At 36.9% G+C, this 22106-nt stretch overlaps 1 protein-coding gene across 1 annotated transcript in view; it reads left to right on the top strand.

The window, feature by feature from the left end:
- The window catches only part of KCNH8 (potassium voltage-gated channel subfamily H member 8), a 400761-nt gene that overhangs the window by 120889 nt on the left and 257766 nt on the right, over window positions 1–22106 (top strand). The window contains exon 3 of the mRNA XM_010354979.2: window positions 19057–19188. Coding sequence (XP_010353281.2) covers window positions 19057–19188 — 132 coding nt within the window. The remainder of the gene's footprint in view (window positions 1–19056; window positions 19189–22106) is intronic.

Below are 22106 nucleotides of genomic sequence, written 5' to 3'. Positions count from 1 at the left end.
ACTTAGTTATTCAATATGACTCTGGAGGATTTTTAGAATATTTGATTATGTCATCTAGTTATTTCAGAATTGGAACTCAAAATAGGAAAAGAGACAATGATTTGGGCTGTAAAATTTCAGAGTATTGCCATAATAACAATTTTAAATTTGAAGCACATATGACTTCCCCATTTGGCTGTTAAGTAGTGGGTTTGTAGCATAGAATATGGAATGTTTTCATGTAACATACAAATTTCAGAGCAAAAGATGTCATGCCCACCCATTTAATAAATGAACAACAGCAAGAATGTACTTTTAAATAGAATGTGTTGTATCCAAATGAATGTTTTTGTGAATACCAGAGTTCCCAGCATGGACAACACTTGTAGTTGCTTTAGAATTTCACCACCTCTAAAGAACCAAGAATTATTTTATCAAGAGCTAGTGAAACCAGGCTTGAGATCACACAAAAATAAAAAGATAGTTTATTCTAAGATTGAGTGAGACCTGGGGAGAAAGGAAAGATCATTCTGAGCAAAACAAAATTATCTTCTCACCTAGCCCTCCCATTGATTCAAACCACAGTCCAAGACGAGGGAAAGGCAATACAACAGCACAAGTGCAATATTTTTTTATAAAGTTCTCCTCAGGCTGTTGAGAATCTTAAAGTCATTAGCACCGTGGGCATTAGGCTTATATAAATGGTAGCCTTGGCAGCAACTGAAAGCATCCAAGTGAGCCTGGAGGACAGTATAAAACTTAGATTCTTACTTCTTTGGAAGCCAAGAGGACTGGATTATAAGGACATTTCCTCTGAGTGTTAGAAGTATTTGTGAAGATCCCCAAGGAGACTTGGTTTCCTGAATGTGAGACCTTGTAATATTTTTCCTGTGTAATATATATGACCATATTTTTACTCACTGGGTTGTAGAGTCAAGGAAACTCAAAACAGTTTGTCTAGTGTTCCAGTTATGACAAACTACATTAGGACCTAGCAACTTAAAATAACAATAACTATATCCTACAATTTTGTGGGTCAGGAATTTAAGTTGGCCATGGGTGGCTAATTCTCCTTCCATGTGGAGTCAGCAGAGGTTGGAATTTGGTGGTGTTCAGTGGGGAAATGTACTTGTTTGGAAGGTATAAGATGGCTTCACTCATGTATGGCATCTTGAAAGGCTGAGACCAGTTGAGACCATGAACCAAAGTGCCTGCCAACGTCCTCTTCAGCATAGTGGGTTTGGGTAGTCACTAGTCTGGTAGTCTAGTGTTTCATGAACCAGGCAGAAACTGCAAGAATTTTTGTGATCTCATCTAAGAAGTTACATAGCATAACTTCTGCCATACCATATTGAGTGGAACAGCCACAAGTCCACTCAGATTCATGGAAAGGAGACCAAAATTCTACCTCTTGATAAGAAGAGGGTCAAAGAATGTGCAGTTGTGTTGTACAACTTCAGTGTCTAGTTTCATAGAAACACATTTGGGGATGAGTGTGTGTATAGCAACAGGCAAGAGAGCATTTGGTTCTGACGCTTGTAAAACTTGCAGTTTTTGTAAAGTCTATGGGGCCACCAAACAGTTACCATGCTTCCTTCAACTAAGTGTATTTGAAAACATTGGGTCAGATTATTGTGTCTGTTCTCAGTTGCTTTCTCCAGCTTGATTCATCTGAAGCCTTACTGAGACTTTGCATGCCCTCAAATAGAAAGCATGCATTGTTCTTTATGTTTTGGCAAAAGATTTTATGAAGATTCTCCAATATATCTTTTCAGTCTTGATAGGAGATTAATATTTTATATTTACCTCTTAGGCCTTTTGCATTCAAGAGGTGAATCTCACAAATGCATTTATGGAAGACAACTTCAAAGTCATGGTAGAAGGAAGACAAAGGGTTCAGAAAGTATGTGCACTGAAGGTAGCACATGCACCTTGTATGGAGAGTCTGCCTTGCAGTGTATCTTTCTGTTTGCACATCAGCTTTGTATTTGTAAATGTAGGCAGTCTTTCTTTTCTTCTTTTCATTTATCTGAACAAGCTACTCTGAGAGAGCCTGTTCTTTTTCTATGGTCATGACTAAAGTTGCATTGTTTAATCAATGAGCAGGGGTTTTATGTAAGCCCAGTTTTTGAAATGTTCTTCACTGACCCACACTCTGCAGCCAGAATGATGAGAAGCAAGTGAGACAAACGTAGAGATCAGGTTGCAGTGCATTCATCAGAAACTGCTTAGCTTAGCTTGTTCTGCTTAGATTTAGTGTTCAGCGATACTACCTAACTAGATTCCTCCATACTTTCACTTCTTCAGAGTCAGCCTCAGCACCTTCCTGACTTAGCACAGACAACTTCATAAAATAGGAACAGCTGACATTTACTGAGCGTTCACTGTGGGCCAAGTTCTGTGCTCTGCTCTTTGCCTGTGTTGTTGCTTCAATTTAATCCTCTCCTCAACCCTTTGAGGTATATCCTATTACTATCGTATTTCACAGTTAAAGATACTGATTCACAGAGAAGTTAAGTGGGAGGGCTGGGATCCAAGTCCTGGCAGTTCTGACTCCTGACCCCTTGTACTCTGAAATACTAAGTCATGCTCATGCACCTGGCAAACCTAAGCTTTCCACCTAGGAAGCCCTTAGTCTATGGCAGTGGATGGTAGGCATGCCAGGCACTATACATATCGCTTGGGGTAAGTGACTGACAAACTATCAAGGAAGGACTAGCTCAATAATAGCTAGAATCAGAAAGTTTTGGAGTAGAATCTCAGCCCTCTACCATTCAGTAAGTATGTATTCTAGTTCAGTGACTTTGCTTGTTTGAGCCTCAGCTTGATCTTCTCTAAAATAGAGATCCAGTATCATCCTCATAGATGTCTTATAAATGACCAAATGAGATAACCACTTTTCATTGCACATTATCAGGAACAGCCACATAATGTGCAGGGGCCATTGCAAAATGAAAGTGCAGGTGCCTTTGTTAAAAATTTGCTAAAAATTTCAAGACAGCACCAGCAGAGCGTTAAATGAAAGCATGGGGCCCTTCTAAGCGTGGGGTCTATGTGACTGCGCAGACCACATGCCCATGAGGGTGGCCTTGTACATCATAGCCATTTAATGAATATTCTTTCCACCCCTGACATTCTTCCCACCAGAAGAACCTGCCTACTCCCATTTCCCAGAGTTCTAGATCCTCAGAACCTCACATTAAGGAGCCTGGAATCTAATGCTTGGCCCTTGGCTAACTCTGCACCCTGGCCTGTGGGCTGGTTTCTAGTTTTCCCTTACCTTATCAGAAAGCCATGAATATCTATCCATCTTCAACGAGATCCCACAAAATTTCTGTGAGGTCTTAGCCAAGAGGATCTATGTCTCTTGAGTTGAACAGGAATTATAAAATCAACACAAAAAGTTACATCATTTACACATGCTTAAACTATGCTAGCAGCATGGATAATTATATAATATTGACTGGCTACAATTATATTAAAATAGTGCTTTATTTTTCAGTGATGAGCCTTTACTCTACGTCATCCATCAAATTTACACAATCACTGGCACCAGAAATCCATCCTTCCTGACACTGTCTTAGGTCAGACCCTCACAATTTTGGCACAGAGCTATAATAACTCCTCTCAATCTGTAGACCCACCTCCAGTTCTGCACCCTCAAGTCTTTTCTCCTCACTGTCTCCAAAGTTGTCTTGCTAAAGTGTGTCCTGCAATCCCCAAGTGTGCCTTTCCACAAAACACATGCTACTGTCTTATGACAGAGCCTTCAGGGGGTCCTCATTGCCTTTCAGGATAAATAAAAACTCTTCACTCTGGCGTATAAAGCCGCTCATGAACTAGTCCCAGCCTATAATATCTTTAAACTCATCCTTCCCTTTTTCTATCCTCCCTGTTCCCTTCATTTCTCATCATTCCCATGTCAGCATATCCCAGACTTCCGCCTAATTATTTTATAGTTTTGTTTTTTAAAAGATCTTCCATATCCTAACTTGCCTTGTGCCTTTGTACTCAGTGTTCCCCCTGCCAGGAGTGCTACTCCCCACTCCCAAAATTCTATCCTCATATTAAGCTAATAAAACTATGGGATTCAATTCAAGCCTGTTTCATCTGTGAGGCTTTCAACTATGACCTTCTGTTTCACACGATGTTTCCATGCATCACAGTAGGCACCACCTTGTGTTATAACTTTCTCTTTGTACATCTCTGTTTCATTATGCATGTTTGAGGGTGACATTGGTACCATATTAATCTTGTTATCTACAGTGCCTAGAATAGTTCCTGATATATAGTAAGTGCTATTTGCTGAATGGGCAAATGAATAAATAGTTTTTCTTGCTGTTTCAATTGAAGCCCTATACTGCTTCCATGTTAGAATAGCCTTGAGATGTTGTGTACATATCTCTATATTCTCACATAAACTCATTTTGCTTTTCTGTTTCAACTTTACAGTTACCTTTCCTCCCAAGAAAGACTTCTGACGTCACCCTTCACTTTTCTTTCTGTTTCTAGACATTAATTCCTTTGCTGGAATATTTTCTTTTTCTCTACTTAGAAAACATATTTCAATTCTCTGTCTTACACAGAGAGAGGGATTGGTGTTCTGGAGTTTTCTGCTGGGTTGATAAATTAACATCTGTTTGCATGGGAAGTGACCGGGTTGTTCTAAGGCATTTTAATTCCGGCATGAGGACGACGGTCTGAAGGGTTATTCATTGATATCTCTCTGCTCTGCCTCAGTCCTGGCTGTCACAGCTGCCTCTGGGAGGTTGGGCCAATAAAGTCAGAGAGGAGGTAAACAAAAAAGGCAGCTGAGAGAAGTGAGTGTGTCCCCTGAGCATGCTGGCAAGAAAAGGCCAGGGGAAAGCACCTGAGAAGACAGCCGATAGAATGCAGCTGATGCCAGCAACTTGCACACAACTCAGAAATCCCCGTGCCTGATGACGGAGACAATGGGACCTCTCTGAATGCGAAAAGAATAAGTATTTTACTCTACCTAGAAACTTTGGCATGTAAATATCTCTGAAGGCTGAAAGAGCTCTCTAAGAAGTAGTCCAATGTTGGCCTTCAGCAACTTTGCAGGATGTTCGAAGGAATTCACATTTTCAGAGGCATATTTGAGAAGAAAAATGTAGTAAAAATTATCTTAGAAAGCATTTTTTACCATTTCTAGCCGGTTAGATTGGAAAAAATTATGACCTTTGTGTGCGAAGACTCGAGTTTGAGTCCTTGCACAGTCACCAAGGTGCTGTAGGTGATCTTAGCCAAGCTGTTTAACCCTACAATATCTAATCTTGCCTGTAAGAGGCAAGCAGAAATATTTAGCTCTTAAAAACATTTAAGAGAATCAGATAAAGAAAGTAAACTATAGAAAATATAAAGAAACACATAAATGCTTGTTGTATTGACTCTCAGAGTCTGCATTCGTATCTACCAGACCAAAAGGCTTCTGTCCCTTATGAACTATGTAATGTTGAGCAATTAACTTCAACTTCCCGGGCCTCAGTTTTCTCTTCTTTAATATGGCAATAACAGTAATATCATCTGTTTCATAGGCTTAAGTGAAGTGTAAAGTGCCTTGCACAGTGTCTGACACATAATATGTGCTCAGTAAATTTTAAATGTCACTCTTGTAACCAATAGCATTACTGTTGCAAAGTTTGAATTCATCTTACAGTAATTTAGTTCAGTATCTGAACACAGAGTTTAGAGTACCTGTTATGTTTGGGTCAGGCCCTCTGTTTTGCACATAAGAGAGTACAAGAAAAGGGAAAATATAAACCTTGCTGTCCTGTACCTTATAGTCTATTAACAGAGAAGGGCTAATCAAATAATCACACAAACATATTCGGTAGTTTGAAGGCAAGTTGCAGGCTGCTATGGTAGACGATAACAGGGGGATCTGACCAAATACAAAGTTCAAGGAAACCTTCAGCAAGGAAATGATATTTGAGTTGACTTTTCGAGGATGAGTAGAAATTGACTACATGGAGGAAAGAATGAAAGCATTATAGTCAAAGAGAGCCATGTATGCAAAGTTCTTGGGAGAGAGAGACTGTCTTTTTTGAGACTTGGAGAGAAGGCTAGTTTAGCTGGAGGGCAGATAGCTGTGTATCACATAGGAGAAGGTAGGTAAACCAAGTTAGATCACTTGGGATTTTGTCGACTATGCTCAGGCTATTGAGAGTCAACTTAGTGCAGTCAAAGTGTTTTAAGCAGGAAAGTCACATGATGAAAATATCATTTAACAAAGAAAATTTTTGCTCCATATGAGTAATCCACATAAGAGATGATGGTCATTAAGGCAGGTCCTACTCAAAGTGTGATCTGAAGACCAGCAGCATCAGCATACCCTGGAATTTATTGAGTGTCACCTAGACCTACAAATCAAATCTGGAAATGGGGCCCAGCACTCAAGTGTTTTCACAAGCACTCCAGGTGATTCTGATGCTCACTAAAGGTTGAGAAGCTCTGGCTTGGTCTAGGATGTAGCCAGTGAAGACCGAAGAGTGAATGCATTTAAAACCAATTTTAGAGGTTTAGCTACTAGAATTGAAAAGATTTGGCAACATCTTTACTTTGGGGAATGAGAAAGAAGGAAGCATGAAGAATGACTCTAAATTGTGCATCTAAAGAAACCATCTAATCTGACTTTTTATACTTTGTTGTGTGTGTAGCTATATCTGTTTTGAGATTAGAGAAGATAAAGGACTAGGGTGTGGATTTTGGTTTACATGTGTTTGTTTGTTTAAGCATGTGCTAATCCACAGAGCACTGTTGATAAGATCTAAGAAGCATCATTATAAAAAATGACTTTAGGTGAAAAAAATAACTTATAACTTGGACCATCTTAACCAATTGGCAATATAAGCCAGTTATCACTGGAGAGCTGATATCCTCTATGATAAGGAGAGCTATTTTTCTTGAAGTCTTTACTTTCCCAAAATTTCACAATTTTGAGTCCCCTAGATTATCTTTTGAAACATCATGTTCCACTATTTAAAAAAAAAAATACCTTTTCAGAACTACACTAGGAGTGAAACAGTGAAATAAATCTTGTTAAAAATGCTACTAAGATAATATACTATTGAAAGGAGAAACATTAAACTCAGAATGTGTTTTGAGGTTAAAAAAATCGCTGACCGCCTAAGATTGTTACACTCTGTATAACGTCTGCAATGATTTTTTAAAAGTACCTATTCTTTTTCACGCATATAAGAGATAGCCAGAGTGGACATTTCTCACGTTTTTAACATTCTAGTTGCTTTGATCTGACTCTGTATAGACTCAGACCAATATCTCCATTTCACTTCTTTAGACTCCTGATTTACATATCTTTTGCTTTGTAATGCAGCTCAGAAAGCTCCTACTCAGTGCCATAATTCCCAAAACAGCTTCCACTCATGAATTTCGAAGTAAAAGCCTTATCAGAGATCCCTCTAGGCCATTGATGGCCAACGCTATTTTTCAAGTGAAGGATAGTTACTTATATGCTCAATATCAAATTGGAAAGCAAATGACTAGCCTTTATGTAGGAAAACAGTGTTGTCTGATTGGACGATCTTTTACAAGACACCACTATGACATAGTCTAGGCTCCTTCTCAAGAAAAACTGTCTATATGATTTTTACACTAACAAATAGTGCTTCTTTAATACTTTGGTAGTATACAGTCTTCTTAAATCTCTGAAGAATCAAGAATTAACTCCCAGCATACAGTAATCTTTAGGCTTCTACATCAAATATTGGCAAATTATGACCTGTATCTGGCAGGATGCCTGCTTTTTTAAATGAAGTTTTACTGGTAAACAGCCATGCTCATTTTTTAATGTATTGTCTGTTACTCCAAAAGCAAAGTTGAGTAGTTGAGATAGAGACCATATGCGCTGTAAAACCAAAAATATTTACTCTCTGGTCCTTTATAGAACAAGTTTGCTGACCTTTGAAGATGAGTAACCAAATCTGTTAGGTTGCATACCCAATTGGAACCCTCACAGTTTAGAAGGATTCTGAATTTTCATTTCTTAATGGCACATATGGTCTCAAAATGTATTTTTTTTTCTGTTGTAGAAAAATGCCTATAATCATATGGGAAAATATTTTGCACAAATTTATTTTTCACGAAATGATTTCTGTGTTCGAGCAGATATCTGGTGAGTAATGCAAGGATAAGCTTATTGGTGCTGATACCTCACCTGAGTAGTCTGAGTACAGTGACGCCTACCTGGGCACCGGGTTTTGGCCTCATGTTCTGGTGAGGTGTCCACTTTATTTTGGGAGAGAAGCAGTAAGTTGAGGAAGATGTCTGTTTTGCTTCACATGTCTGCCAAGTTGTGACTCAGGGCAATCTGGCACAGTGTTCACAAGTCTTCGTTAAGAGTTGAGTTTGCACAATGGAAGAAATGTTCAGTATGTTTGTTGTCTGCATATTCTTGGAAAGTGCTAAATTGCCACCTAAAACTGTAATCATATCTTTATACACTAGAGAATTGTCATGAGATCCTTAACCATTTCTTTTACTTCTTTTCCTATTTCCAAATTCTCATCTCAGTGTTTCTGCTTTCTTACATAGGATGTATTTTTCATTCATTTCAGTGTATTTGTCTAACCTTTTAAACACAAATTCTAATTCTGAAACTAATTTCTTAAAAAGGACTTGATCAAAGTTGAATTTGTTACATGTCCTAGCTTATGCTATCAATAAAATAATAGCAACATATAGAAGTATAGTTTTTCCTTTTTAATATATCAAAAATAGATAATTCACTCCTGTGATAATGATTCCTTTGGTAATTTCTTTTAACATATGTTGAAATGCACTGTGTTTTCACAAGAAAGCTTATGAAACTGGGAGTCATATGATTTGAGGTCTAGTCCCAACTTTTACAACAATTAACATCTTTGACTTCAGTTTACTGAGACACTCTGAACTCATGATTTTCATCTTTACAATAAACAGTTCCATCTCATCATCTTTAAGATCTTTTTTAACTCAAGCAATCTGAAATACCTTTGAATGTTTCAACTTAGTATTATATTAGATGTTCAAAGAAACACTGAATTCTCCATTTTTAAAGTGTATATATGATATGTGTTTCCTTCATTTAACAGTGAAATGTTTCATACATACACAAAAGAGAAATTATTGCAACAAATATCCACTTTACACTGCCACCTAATTTTAAGATATATTAAAACTAAGCCATAATTGTCCATGATTGTTTTTATGGTTAAATAAATAAAGCATTACATATACAGTTAAAGCCCTTACTTTATATAACTATTTAAAATGCATATAATACTTCAAAGCTCTTAACCCCAACCTCCTCAGAGCTCTTAACCATGAGAGTTAGCCATATATCCAGTATGCAGATGTGGTATGAACAGGTGTAAAATTATACCTGAGAATACTCAGCAAGTAAATGGCAAAGTAACTGTTATTTCCAGTCTTAGAAGATGAATCCAGGGACTTGACCATGTGCAACGCCATCTAAATCCTGCATGTTCCTGTTACATCTTGACTCTTCTTTTCTAAAGATACAGTTTTATATATAGTGTTCTTTGGAAGTAACACAAATTGGTTCTGATCATATTAAGCAAAAATAATAATTTAATGAAAAATATATGCCATAACTTATCGAATCAAAGAAGTTAATGAGAATCTAAGCCTTGAAAAAGACAAAAAGCAGTAGTTCTGTAAGGTCTAGGTAGCAAAAATAATTGGAAAGCTTTTTCCAGGCTTCATTATTGAATGAGCATAATTTCTTCATTTTTGATTTCGGATTCATGAAATTAAGATTAAAATTACCAGAAGAGAAAGACTGATTGCTTCATTTTGGATGATTTGCCCATTCCTCCAGTGAGGGTTTGCAGAGCACCAGATGGTTCTACCAAGGCTGCAAGCAGAAAGGAGGTTTGGCTCCCAGTAAAATTTCGAGGTGCAATGACAAGAGGAAGGGGGCACAGATGATATTCTGCCAAAAATATGAGAGGTAAACTATACTAATTGTGTCAACTCGGAATGTGCCTCAGGTGTCTCTGATTACAGGAGAGTAAATGGCTGATGGCCCCAGCTGCGGTGCTCTGAAACACATCACCTGATCAGCCAAAGTTTTATTGGACTGCTTCCAGCCAATGACTGAAAGAGGCAGGGTTGCTAAGACAGGTCTGTTCCTGGGAAATGAGGAACTGCTTAGAACTGTGCTGCAATCTAGACACTTCCTTTCATCCAGTTTTTCTTCCTTCTTCTCTCCTTCACTTGACATCAAAACCACACCATGGTCTTCTCATAGTTTGCTTCTAAGAAGACCTGGAATAACACACAAATAGTTCATTAATATTCAAAAGCAACATTAAGTAGCATTTTCATGAATAATTCTTTAAGAATGTCATGCTGCAATCCTACAGCCTGATCTCCCCCACTTTCCTACAGTTCTCCTTTCACCCTGCTCTCCTTTTTCTTTTTTCCTATAGCATTTAAGACCTTCTAATAAACTATGCAATCTGCTTATATATTGCATTTATAATTTATTGTTTTTCACTCCAATTAGAATATCAGTTCTTTCAGGGATAAGACAGAGATCTATTCTGTTTTGTTCACTGATATATCCAAACAGTTAACAACAGTGCCTGCCATTGCAGGCACTCAATAAATATCCACTGAATGAATGAATAACTTTATTTCCAATTGCTTTGCTTGCAATGTAATTTCCAAATGTTTTCTTTTGGATCCTAAACTAGATAATCCCAGAGTCCCAGATCCTCATAATACTGCTGAGTTCATACAGACATTATGTTTATTGGCACCAACAATTATTCTCATTGCTCTGCAAAGGCCATAGATTTCTCTGACTAAAGCCTTGTGCAATTAGAGAGGGTTAACTTAATCCTCAAATTCTCATTTAAAGCAAGTTCTTTCTCACTGAACAATTGCAAGTTTGAAGAAATCTTAAATTGCTTTTCTTAAAGAAAAGTATCAAGAGAGTAGGTTTGGGTTTCAGTGCCTTGTTCTCACAAAGAAGTGGCTTACAAGTAGCAATCATGAAACCAAACCTGTCAGATGAGACATTTTTCTGCTCACTACCAATTGTCCATCACATGTGGCCTTCTTTTCTCCAAAGGATCATTGAAAAGATAGAGCCATGACTCAGATGTTAATTGGGGCTCAGTTCTCTTTACTATTTCCAGTCTTAGCAGATGAATCCAGGGGATGTTGCTCTGCATCCTACACAGAGGTGCCATGGTATACAGATCACCATTTCTGAAACTTCCCAAGAAAGCAAGAAGCCAAAACATACTGGAAGGCAGAAGCATGCAGAAGCTTTGTCAATGAGGTCAGAATATGGTGCCTTGTGTGTTAGCAACTTAGGTAACTATACTTAGATACTGTAATCACAAAGCTTGTATAAGTGCATTTTCTCTGTCTCAACCTGGGACTGGCAGCAGCACCAATGGTGTTTTTCTGATCCCAGTCTCATTGGATACTCAAGCAAATTTAAAAATTAACACCACATATACCTTAATGAAGGATGTTTTTCAGTCTTGAACTAAAATAGCTGAATCTTGTTTTAAATAGTGGTTCTACTCTTATTCTTGGTTTGAGAGTGAAATTCTTTTTATTATAAAGAGACTTTACTGCACTTTTTTCACTTAAAATAGGATATTTTTTAGAGCATATGTGTAATCATGTCCTATAGTATGTGTAGAACGGGGAATTAAATTGACTCCAAACTCAATGTTTAAAACATTGTCCATAGAAGAGGATCATCCCCAGAATATTACATTAATAGTAAGGCAAAATTAGAAAATCAAACTCAGACTTGTGTTTAAATTCCAGTTCTTCACAGGACTATTTGGTGACCTAAAGAAAATGCTACACATCCCGGTCTCATAATTGTAAAATATAGCTCAGTGCAGTAAAATGTTGATCAGGTTGATCAGTGGGAAATTTAGATATAATACATGCAAGACGTGTTGCACAATGTTAGCACATGATACACTCTTCACAGAATACAGCAACCACCAGGTCCTTGCTGTGTGTGTTGTTTTCAGGGCCTCTTTATCTCCATTTCTCATTGGACTGTACCCAGTTTTTCCATTTCCTACTGTAAAACTATTGCTGCTGAATCTGTGTTTAACTGTACATGGAAACTCCTTTCAATTGTAGGTAAGAATTATCTGTGTTTACCATGGGAACAAATTTGGTTTTCTTAAAGCAAGTATTAGTTCTACTGGTCAATAACCCCAGTTAATTTGTTGAGCAAGGATGTTGGACATATTGACTAAATCATGTCTAGGGGATATTTTTGTACCTGGAGTTTCCAGGCTCCTCTTGCTCCTAATTATTAGAGATTTCTGAGCGGTGGCTATACACACACCTGGGAAATGAACAAAGTACTTTTATTTAAGGAGAAAGGTAACTTGGATCAAAATTGGCACATTTAACTCTGTTAGGCATAACTTGATTTCCCTTCCCTTCCCTTCCCTTCCCTTCCCTTCCCTTCCCTTCCCTTCCCTTCCCTTCCCTTCCCCTCCCCTCCCCTCCCCTCCCCTCCCCTCCCCTCCCCTCCCCTCCCTTCCCTTCCCTTCCCTTCCTCTGTCAGATATTCTGACTCAACATAGCACTCTTCTCAAAAGTTTGAAATGGAAGTATCCATTAAAACTTGTTTTTGAAATTATCAATATATGAAAAATTATTCCCCAGAAATATGACCTCATCATTCTTATTACTCCAGTCTTGAACTGTTTACATCTCTACCTCAAATCACTGGAGCTGACAGAATCCCACTATATATTTCTTCATGCTTATTCTAGAAAACCTGAAAATAAAGATGCTGAGAAGAAAAGGAAATTAAACCATAATTCACAATCCACCATTGTAGATTTTACGTGTATTCTGCCAGTCTTTTTTCAACTCAGTATTGTATGTGCATTCTACCCATCTTTTCTTTAACACAAAAAGAAATTTAAAACCCATGTGTTTTATTTTTCATTAAACATTGAAATGAAGGGTGTCCTTAGCCACCGCCCAGTTCAGGGAGCTCTCCAGCTGTCTCAGTTCATCTCCTGTCTACCCCCAAGCTGCCCTCCACTGTTACACAAGAGGTCAGGGCACCAGTGCCATTTACTTTGGCTCACTAGTATCCTAGGGCATTTGGAGGAGGGGTATTGACTCAACATAAATTCAGTGAGGACTGAGCAAAGACTTACAGCCTATGTGGGCTGCACTGTAAATGGATGGTCCCTGGAAGAAATATTCACTGCAGATAAGGTGAAGCTTTTACCTCATATTTTCTAAAGAACCATTACTTTCATCTCTTAATGTAGTACAAACATCAGGAAGAGCTGGTGAGGATGCTGTAGAGAATTATTCGCCAAGCAGCTTTGTGTATTCCAGGGAACATTCCCCTCCTTTTTAACATGACACCTTTTTTTAGTTTACCTCTTTGCACTGTGCATCACATTCCTGTATTTTCTATTCCCTTGAAATACACTTTCCATATTGATTAGAGTCTGGAATGTGTGCTGATTTGAGCACAGTGAAAAGTTGTCAGGTGTTTTTAATCAGGATCCTGTGTTTTCAAAGGTTGTTGGCAGTAGCATGGGAGGAAGACTAGAGGCAGAAAGAGTACTTTGGAAAAGTGGGCAGGAGATGACTGAAACCAGAACAAAACAGTAGCAAATATGATAAAGAGGAGGGGCAACTTGGAGCTTTCTGGTAGATTCAATTAGGACTGAATTACTGCCCCACTCTTTCTGCTGAAGAAATGAGTGTCCCTTCACCCAGCCACAATTCATAGCAGCCTTGTTTACTCAACTGCAGCTCTTCCCCACTCCCACCCCAATATGTATATGTATGTGTGTGTGTGTGTATATATATGTGTATATATGTATCTATATATGTGTATATATTTTATATATTTATGTGTGTATATATATAATACATATATATATGTATTTTCTCTGGACTAATTTCTAAAAACTGGCAAGCCTGTTATTTTATCATTAAGTAGCACTGAGACAATGGTTGTAGAGAATAAGATTCATCAGACTTTATGTGAATTAGGAGGAATGCCTGAAAATGTTTAGGTCACATAACGCTGATGCTCTTAACCCTTGGGATATTATATTGTTCCTATAATTTCAAAAAATAAAGATGTTATGTATTTATCATTAAAAATTTATTCAAAATCCTGCTTCATATTAGAAACAAGAGAACATCAAATGTGTCCTTATCTCACTTTGACCTATTGTGTTATATTGAGCAATGCAGTTATTTCCCATCATGACAGCGCAGTCACTAAAGAGAATGGGACCACTCGCAACTCAATTTTCCTTATACCTGCTTGTATTAAGTTACTAGGTTATTATTATTTTATTTATTTATTTATTTATTTATTTATTTATTTATTTATTTATTTATTTTTTGAGACGGAGTCTTGCTCTGCCGCCCAGGCTGGAGTTCAGTGGCCGGATCTCAGCTCACTGCAAGCTCCGCCTCCCGGGTTCACGCCATTCTCCTGTCTCAGCCTCCCGAGTAGCTGGGACTACAGGCGCCCGCCTCGTCGCCCGGCTAGTTTTTTGTATTTTTTAGTAGAGACGGGGTTTCACCGTATTAGCCAGGATGGTCTCCATCTCCTGACCTCGTGATCCGCCCGTCTCGGTCTCCCAAAGTGCTGGGATCACAGGCAAGTTACTAGGTTATTAAGTTACTAAACCATGAACCCATACTAGAAACATTATTTTTAGTTAGCTGTTATCAGTTTTTATCTATGGACAAGTATATTTTAGTGGCGTCTGGAAAGCATATGAGTTCTCTAATACTTATAAATATTAGCAAAAATTGGTACAGCCACTATGAAGAAAAGTATGGAATGGTCCTCAAAAACCCACAGATAAAACTTCCATGTAATCCAGCAATTCCATTACCAGGTATATATCAAAAAGAAAGGAAATCAATATATGAAAGATATCTGCACTGCTGTATTTGTTGCAGCACTACTCACAATATCCAAGTTATGGAATCAACCCAAGTGCCCATCAAGGGATGGATAGATAAAGTGTGGTATATATACATAATGGAATATTATCTGGCCATAAAAAAGAATGAATTTCTGTCATTTGCAGAAACATTGATGGAACTGGAGGCCCTTATGTTGAGTGACAGAAGCCAAGCACAGAAAGACAAATATTGCATGTTCTTATTCATATTTGAGAACTAAAAAAGTGTATCTTATGAAGACAGAGAGTAGATTGTTGGTTACCCTAGACTAGGAAGGGGAGGCAGGGGGGTGAAGGGAAAAATATCTATAAAGATATTTATTACCACTGAACTGTACATTTAAAAATGGTAAAGATGGGCTGCACAAGGTGGCTTATGCCTGTAATTCAAGCGCTTTGAGAGGCCAAGGTGGGAGGATCCCTTGAGGCCCGGAGTTTAAGACCAGCCTGGGAAACATAGCGAGACGCCCATCTCTACAAAAAAATTTAAAACTAGCCAGGCATGGTGGTTCACGTCTGTAGTCCTAGCTACTTGGGAAGGTGGCAGGATTGTTTGACTCTAAAGTAGGCTGTGATCATGCCACTGCACTCCTACCTGCGTGACAGAGTAAGACTTTCTCTTAAAAAACACGAAGGCAGAGGTGGTAAACTATATATGTATATTTTACCTCAATAAAAAGAAATAAACAACAAAAATATTAGCAAGTCAAGTTATCCTGCATCCTTGTTTCCCAATGAAGAAAAAGAAAGTACCAAAATGGAGACAAGGGACATTCCACCGGATTTGAGCTTTTGTGTAACTATTCAGTTCCAAAAGTAGATTTTCCCATATAAGGTAAAAACCTTGTTTTCTCTCCATGATTGTATTTATCCATAGAAATTAAAGGTGTCATTAACCTAAATCCTGTCAGAGTCTCATCTGTGTTGGCACTCTCCAACCCACATGGTAATTACTGCTGCTATATAAAGAAGGAGTTGAAATTTTCATGAAGTGTCTGCCCTCTAACTCTGCTCTTATAAATCGTTTACATCTCTGAATTTGAGGCTGAGGGACTTGCAGCCTCCCACCTTAACCTTAAGAGAGATTTGTTGCACTGGGCTTGAATTGCTCTTGACTGAGAGAGTTGATCATCATTGTGCCCACAGGTAAGAGAGGAAGAGCCAGATCCTGGAGAATAGCCTTGAATTATTGCATTCATAAGAGGTAGAAAGTGTCATTAGAAATCCAGGGTGGAGTACTTGCTTGAAAGACTTAGGAAAGCAGAGAAGCAGAGAATAAGAGAGCATGCTCAGTATAAAGGGTCTTGCATTGAACATGAGTGGGAGAAGAAAGGAAGGGAGGGAGGGAGGGAGGAAGGAAGGAAGGAAGGAAGGGAGGGAGGGAGGGAGGGAGGGAGGAAGGAAGGGAGGGAGGAAGGAAAGAGTTTTTATGCCCTTTACACTGTTTCCTTCATAAGCTTTTTTGTCATATAGGCACTGGGAAGGTAGACGTCAGCCTAGTTCATGTAAAATCATTCCAAAACTTGAATTTAGAAAGATATGAATTAATGAAGTTTTCTTGAATTTATAAAATGTCAGTGATATTTAAGTTATCACTTAAATATCAAAATATCAAAATATTAAAATATTAAATGTAAGTTAAAAGACAAATCTCAAAGTAAGCTTTCAGTTCTTCTAGAATATAATGTGAAATGATGGCTGTGCCTCAAAGGCTGATCAGTGAATATTGCTATATTAACAGCTATTTCCTTGGCTTTCACCTCATGCTGTGGTTTTGGCTCTCTCCAAAATACTTTGGTGCACCTATGCAAAGGCTCTTTGGAGACAGTAATGATACTTGTCTGAGTACACAGATAAAATATTCTCAGGAAAATTAACAGCCTTGGTTATGATTTGGTGATGTTCTTGCAAGAGAGAGGTGCAACTGAGAGAGAGGTGCTTTAAAATTTCAACCACAATGTCAGATTCATACCATTCTTTGTATTCCCACTATTACTTTCTCTAAGATCTGATTATTAGTTTAGCCCGATGGTCTTTTTGTTTCTATCATAGCTACAGCATTGAAAAAGGCTCCCAATCTGAAATGGTGACCACAGATAAAATTTCAATTAAGAACCATTCTGGGATGATGAGGATAGCAGTGTGTGACTATGGGTATGGTTTATTTTTGAGGCTTCTCCATGAATCACAAACACTTGAGTTGATTTATTGTCTCAGCATTTATGGGGTCACTGTATTCACTACTGGAGTGAAGGATGTGAGAATGTTACAATGAAGGGAACCAAGTTCCAGATGGGTTAATTGACTTCCCTATCGTTTCATGGCTAGTGTTAGAACCATGGTTAGATCCCAGGTCTTCTGGAGCCTGGTGATGAGCTATTGAAATGAGATTGCCATGGCATAGACACTGGGGCAGATGAATGAAATGGGATACCATAGGGGGGGAAAAAAAAAAAGGAGGAAATCATGACTCAAACTATTGGGAGAATACAGAAGAGCAAGCATATTTTATTATATTTCATGTGTAACTTATGAAAGCAGCACATCATACATAATCCAACCATTCTTTTAAACAAATACAGCAGCAGCTACAATAAAATAGACTTTTATATCAGATGGCTCCTAAATATAAATTAATGGCTTCACCTGGTGTTTAACTGCAGAAAAGAATGATAGATCCCAAGGCTGGATGAATACATCAGCTGTGTTGGAAATTATGAGATCTAATACAGTGTATGCAAAACAACTCAAAATATCAAGGATATTTCTGACCCTCTTATATTTTTGTCTTGTACCCTGACTTTGAAATCAACACCCAAATAAGATGAGAATTCAGAGGATTGAAGTCTTTTTCCCCTCATGAAAAGACGATGAAGGAAAATTATTTATGAATAGATTAATAGTTTAGTTTTTAAGCAACAACAACTTTATCATCATTTTCAAATATCCCTGTCCAAAATGCCTTTCAGTAGGAAACAGTGCAAGATTTTTTACGTATTTCTAAAATACATATTTTAAAATATATTTAAAACTTGAAAATAGAAACTTTAGGCAATACCATTTGGTTACTATATTTTGAACTTGAATCTTAATGATATTTCTCATGGTTTTTTGCTCAAAAATTGAATTGAATTTGATTATTTCTTCTTCAAATATTTTTTGAAATGTAACATACTTACTGAAAAATACATGTAAGCATTTAAGAACTGAACACTCCTATGTAAACAACATAAAGATCATGTAACAAAACTTGACCAGCATCCTACAACTCCCAGACCTGAATGCCTTTCTAATCACAATTTCCCTAAAGTAACCATAAACCTGACATTTAACATCATAAATTAGTTCTGCCTGTTTTTGTACTTAATGTAAACAAATTCTTACTGCATTCTACTCATTTGTGTTTAGGTATTTTACTCAACATTATATTAGTGATATTCATCCATTTGGTTTCAAATGATTGTAAGTCCTACTCATTCACACTGATGTATAATGTAGTATTGTGAGATTAAATTTTAATACTACCTGTGTTTAAAGTAGATGTATTAATTTGCAACCAGCCAGCAATGTATGAGAGTTTAAGTGGCTATGCATGCTTCCCCAAACTTGGTATTTTTCATTTTTTTATTTTAGCATTCTGTTGTACAAGCTTTGATTTTTAAATTGACTATATAAACCTCTGGCAAACTCATACCAAACAAAAGTATTTGTTGAAGAAAACTGTGTGCTGGGGGTGGAAAGGGGCAATCTCTCATAAAGTGGAATGCTTCAACATCAACAAGTCCAAAGAAGAAATGCAGTTTGAATAATGTAAGCAGAAATGTCTCAGCACAGACAAGTATTTTTGTTTAAAATACTTATTTATTTTCAGAAAAAGCATTTCCTTTGGAATGAAGAGAGATGCATATAGGATAGAAATTTATGGAATCTGAAAACTGACATTTTTAAGATGGAGGGAGTTGTGGGATTGAAGAAAACACTAAGGGCTTTGTTTTTATTAATGATTGAGATTTCCATAGAAATAACACAAGGCAATGGTTGATTTGTATTTTTTGTTTTTTTGTTTTTACTGTTGCAGGGTCTCCATTTTGGTGCCTCCTGGATATTGTTCCCATAAAGAATGAAAAAGGAGAGGTAGTACTTTTTCTGGCCTCATTCAAAGATATAACAGATACAAAAGTGAAGATTACTCCAGAAGATAAAAAAGAAGGTTTGTACCGTTTTCAGAAAACATTGACAGATGGAGTAACATTTTGAAATTGTTTACTTAAAAACTCTTGGAGAAAAAAATGCATTTTTAATAACAGCAACTGATAAATATTCATAACTGTTAGCAGTCAGTATTTGGTGCATATTCCAAAATCACAGAGACTCACATGCATTTCCATTCTATCATCTTTATAATAAAGACTCACTTGACAGGAACTAAAAGTCCATATTCCTATGTTAATAGGATGAGGATGAGAAAACAGTTTATCACAATATAAGGATTAACACCACTTCATTGTATTAGTCAAAAATTAATGGATGGGATAAGTAACGTTAGGAGGATGTGATTAAAAATACATCTCTCCATTTCCTCTAGATTGCTGTAGCTCAAACTTAGATGTGCAAAGTGTAGTTATGTACAAAGGTAAGAAGTCTAGCTTAGTGGTTGTTAGAATAGAATGTTGCAAACAAATGTGAATCCTGTACCTTATCGTATATAAAAATATAATACTTTGTTTTAAGACATAAACAAGCTTTTCAGTTGTCTTTAAAGGAGTCTAAGAATTTGTGTTGTTTACCTTGTATCTTCTGATTATAATTTATTTAGAAATTCTTCACATTTTATATAAGCTGACATAAGTTAACACTGAAACCTGCTGATATTATTTGTTTTAAACAGCAGTAGGATTCTAGTCACCAGAGAAAAAGCAATTATCCTTTGTGGATTTCCTATGTAGTAAGTTATTTTTTTGAATCAGCTACTTGACATTTCAACAGCTATGTCTTTTTAAGAATGGACTCTTTTATTCCAGTTCTTTTTAAAAATGTGTGTGATTGTTTTCAATACATTGTGTCTCTTGAAATGACAACCCAAATGAACAGACATCATAGTTTGGTGCTCTCACTTCCAGCATTTGAAAGCCTTGCAAATGCATGTCTGTTTTGTTGTATATTGGCATGACTAAATTCTGTGGTTTATTTTACATATGCAAGGAAGGAGACATCTTAAAATTAAAGTTACTTGAATTTTAGAGCAAGTGTAGTACCTGTCCAATGTAAGTTCTACAAAGTATGGAAATTGGTGTGTACAGTTTTTGCTTTTAATATTTTCTTTGTAAGATAGAAACACAAAGGGTAAGGATCCTTTGAATAAAATTATTCAAAAATATAAATATATATTGATATTATGTACATTCACAAATATGTGTGGATAAATAGAAATATAACACAATCCTTAGAAAGAAATACATGACTTTTTTTTTTGCTTGAAAGAAGGTAGTTTTATAAACCTTTAACTGACTTGTTTTGAATATGAGGACCATGCCTAATGGTATTATACAAATTCCTTAATTATCTTTGTCTTATGTTCCTTATGTCTCTTGATAGGGGAGAAATCCCCATCTTGGTGGACTGCAATGAATAAAAGCGGTGAAGTATACTTTCTCATTTGGAGTTTGAGAGAGCTCAATAAAAATACTCACTTTTGCCATCCACGTTCTGAATCAACTGAAAAAGAAAAATGAGAAATGAGTAGATTGGAAACCAAATGTCACCTTTATTTCTGATGACACTAATAAAGGAAAACATGAAATATCTCTACCTCCAAGTGGGCTTCCTTCTAGTGAGATCTAGTTTTAGGCAAAGTTGCCCCTCAGTCACAAAGCTGGACTGAGGCCAAAGCAGAGCCTCTCACTATGTAACTTAATGTCTGGAGAACCAGAGCAGAATAGTTGGTCCCTAAAGAGAGGGAAGACAAAGGGGCTATCCTATACACGTCCATATCACCTTCCCAACTTAATCGAATTGTATTCTTCTTCTTTCCCTTGAAATAGCTAAGTTAAGGAGCAGAGAGAGACTAACATGTCACACTAGTAGAGCTGCTTGCACTTGAAAGATTACATCTGTCGTTTGGAAGTGAAGGACATCCATTTGAACACTGTCAACCAGTAACAAACTTATCCAAAGTTCTATCTTAAAAATGAGTTTTACATTTGTATTTAAATACATATATTAAATTGTGCTCCATAATATTCTCATTTTGTTTAGGGAACATGTGCAATGTAAAGACCATCTCTTGCAAGATTTAAATAAAAAATAGCAAAACACTTTTAACATTAATTATATTATGCAAAATATGATTTAATTTTTTGAAATATTTGTTAGTAAGTCCCTAGATATTTTTATCTCAACATTATCTCATATGAAAATATTACTTCTAATATATGCTGAACATTCAAGAACAGTTTTTTCTATTGCTACCTTATTATAAATGTCCCATAAAAGTATGTAGTATTTTTAGAAAGACAGAGTAACTATTGTAAGTAACCACGGTTATAAAATGGTAATTTAAAAATAACCAACAATCTGGGAGGCCAAGACAAGAGGACTGCTTGAGACCAGAAGTTTGATAGCAGCTTGGGCAGCATAGGAAGACTCTGTCTTTACCAAAAATAAAAAATAATAAAGAATAAATTAAAAATCACCCGGGTCATGGTGGTGCACACTTGTAGTCCCAGCTATTTGGGAGGTTGAGGTGGGAGGATTGCTTGAGCCCAGGAGGTGAATGCTGCAGTGACTGGTGATCACACTCCTGCACTGTAGCCTGGGTGACAGAGTGAGATCCTGTCTCAAAAAGAAAAAAAAAAAAAAGAAAAAGAAAAAGAAAATATTTTTATCTGCACTTAATGGAGTAAAACACATTGAAATTCAGCAATTGATGGCATGTCTTGCAGGAAAGGCATACCTTAACATATGATATTTTTAAAACTTCCAAATAAGTGTTTGATTATTAAAATGTCACCATGTAACTGTAGCAGTATTGTGTCATAACATTAAAAAAACTAAACGAGTGCATGACATGACCCAGTGTTACATCTTCTGCAAATGCATCACTGAAGTTCATCTAAGTTGTAGAAATAA

Source organism: Rhinopithecus roxellana, chromosome 1 (genome assembly GCF_007565055.1).
Source record: "Rhinopithecus roxellana isolate Shanxi Qingling chromosome 1, ASM756505v1, whole genome shotgun sequence".
NCBI lineage: Eukaryota > Metazoa > Chordata > Mammalia > Primates > Cercopithecidae > Rhinopithecus > Rhinopithecus roxellana.
The sequence above is the reverse complement of the archived record's forward strand: the minus strand, read 5'-3'. Positions and strand labels throughout refer to the sequence as shown.